This window comes from Amaranthus tricolor, chromosome 10 (genome assembly GCF_026212465.1).
Source record: "Amaranthus tricolor cultivar Red isolate AtriRed21 chromosome 10, ASM2621246v1, whole genome shotgun sequence".
Lineage (NCBI taxonomy): Eukaryota > Viridiplantae > Streptophyta > Magnoliopsida > Caryophyllales > Amaranthaceae > Amaranthus > Amaranthus tricolor.
Window position 1 is genome coordinate 10,916,459 of NC_080056.1, and position 2,724 is coordinate 10,919,182.

General features: G+C 31.4%; 1 protein-coding gene across 1 annotated transcript; it reads right to left on the reverse strand.

Annotated features, from left to right (window-relative positions):
* Positions 1-237: 237 nt before the first annotated feature.
* Positions 238-1,844, reverse strand: LOC130825455 (bZIP transcription factor 44-like). The gene has a single exon (XM_057690695.1). It carries the CDS (start codon positions 1,285-1,287, stop codon positions 790-792), a length of 498 nt encoding a protein of 165 aa, XP_057546678.1. The 5' UTR covers positions 1,288-1,844; the 3' UTR covers positions 238-789.
* Positions 1,845-2,724: the final 880 nt, after the last annotated feature.

The following is a 2,724-nucleotide window of genomic DNA, read 5'->3' on the forward strand; positions in this document are numbered from 1 at the left end:
TCGAGCGGTCAGACAGAATGCTCCAGAATGTTGCTGTTGCTCGCTCGACCAAGCCGCTCGACCGAGCAAGCTCTCTGATCCGGTCGAGCGGATCCTCTGATGTGCATGGAATGCTGATTTTCGACCTTTCAAGTCCTTTGAGTTATTTCATATTATTCATTACCCTATATTAATGTTGTATTCATGAAGAGCTATTGATATTCTTGTATCTAGTACTATATATATAGAGCTCTCATACTCACATTGTAATCATCCACAAATACACCCCAAGCCAAACACTAGCCTATATCTCTTCTCTATTGTAATTCTCCATATTTGAGAGTTCTTTGAACTCCTTTTTGATAATATAAGAGATACTACACACCGGAGGACGTAGCCATAGTTTGGTGAACCTCGTTAAATCTTTGTGTCGTTTTATTGCTTTATTTTCTCCTATAAACATCGATATTATTGATAGCGTAATTTGTTTGTCACAAAACCTCATACACTCGATCTTGGTAATATTGAAGTTTGGAAACACATTGTTCGAACTCTAATACATCGTCGTTTTCAAAAACCATAAAATATCTTTTTTACACCTTTATAATATGGGGAATATCGCTTTGTTTATTTTGAAAACCTTTAGAACGCGGATTTAACCTTATTTTTTACACCATAGTACCAAATCACTTACTCAATATTAAGTTATGAACCCCTCCCAAGTAAAACCCAAAAAAAAGAAATAAAGAAAATTACAGGGATTAACCCCCATTAAATTAAGATCGATCCTAAGAGTAAAGAACATGATCATCAATACTGGAACGTATGTGCTGAAGCCATGATAGGCTGATTTGCATAGTCAGTAGAATTCCATGGATCCATCACAAACCCATCACTTGTAAAAGGCTCTGGAATAATCGAAAACACCCCTTCTCCTCCATAATCACACCCTAAAACACCCAGATTTTGATTATTATTACTACAATTTAGTGCATTGATGATCTCATTCAAAGACTGGAATCTGCTATTAAGTTCTGCCATTTGTGCTCTCAAAACAGAGTTTTCTAATTCAATCTTAACAAACTGTTGGGTAGTAATGTTAATATTGTTCAAAACCTGATTATTGGTTGTTCTAAGATTAGTAACTTGAACCATCAGATCATCCAAATGCTTTTGCTTCCTCATCCTTGATCTTCTTGCAGATTCGCGGTTCGATTGCATCCTCTTCCGTTTCCTTTCATCAGTACTTGAATTCTGCTGCAGAGATGATGATGACCCAGGAGAAGTAATTCCACTAGATGAAGCCATTTTTAAGGACCCACTAGAAAAATTGGGGATTCTTGTTTATTGAGAATATATTGGTATTGGTATAGTAGTATATATTATTTAGATCTGGATTTATAGTTAGGATTATGAGATGTAGTAGAACCAGTAAAGGAAAACAACTGAGAAGGAATGAACAAGGTGGGTTCTGTGTTTATATGTGGAATTTATCATCAACCCAGAAAGATAAAGTTCACTGAGAATTGGAGACATGAATCTCAAACATTAAAACCCAGATATTCAGCATCAAGGGATTTTAACTAAGATGATATTTATACCCTGAAATGGGATTTTGTTAAGATTTAAAGGGAAAAAAGGAGGAAAGTTGAGTGAATTAAGAGAATCTGAGGGAGTTTTTGAAGAAATTTGAATGAATAGAATGAACAATGAATGAAGAACAAGATTTAGAGAGGAAGTAGAAGAGGAGAAGGAAGAAGAGAAGGGGGAAATGAGATTAAGTTTTGGTGGGTTCTTATAGGCAGAGAAATGTGTCAAAAAAAAAAGGTTAAATGATGAAATGTTGAATTAAAAACAGAAAGTGAAAACAGAATCAATATGGAAATGGACTAGTGGGTTCTGGGTTTAGCACAAGAGGAACAGAAAAACATGGTAATTTTTTTTCTTTGTATTTTCATTTATTTAGATTTAGGATTTAGAAATACAGAAATACTTTTGTGTCATGCAGGATATAGTAACAAAAAGAATTTAGTGTTTTTAAGAATATATATATATATATATATATATATATATATATATATATATATATATATATATATATATATATATATATATATATATATATATATATATATATATATATATACTCCATTCTATTTAGTATTATACCAATTCTTAAATAAGACGGTCTCGTGGTGAGACCATTTCTATTAGGATGGTCTAATATATATTTTTTGTCTTAAAGTGATCACTTATAATGTTAAAGTGATCGCTCATAATTTTAATAGAATCACTTTTAATAGTCTTAGAGTGATTACTCATAACTTTAAAATGATTACTTATGATCTTAAAGTAATCAATTGAAGAAATGGGCTATTATATTGACCCGTCTCATGGTAACACGGTTTCATACAAGACGAGCTGTTAGTATTATTGTCCCATCTAATTTTTGGTACTATTTATCAGTTATTCTTAATTTGTATTTTATTCTTAATCTAATAATTAAAACATAGTCAAGAAAGAGCTTGTTTGATCATGTGGAGTAAATTTTATTAAAATCAAAATTTTATAATTTTTAATTAAACAAAATTTAAAACATTTACGATTAAATATGTGCACCGACAAAGGTGTAAAAACCAAATGAGACAATAAATTAGAGAGAGTATACAGTACGAGTAATAAATTTTACTAGTAAATCTTTAATTAAAGTGAAATTGTGTTAAGTTAATACTTCCTCCAATTCGC

Coding starts and splice junctions, on each gene's coding strand:
- LOC130825455 (XM_057690695.1), bottom strand. CDS start 1,287: ATGGCTTCATCTAGTGGAATTACTTCTCCTGGGTCATCATCATCTCTG.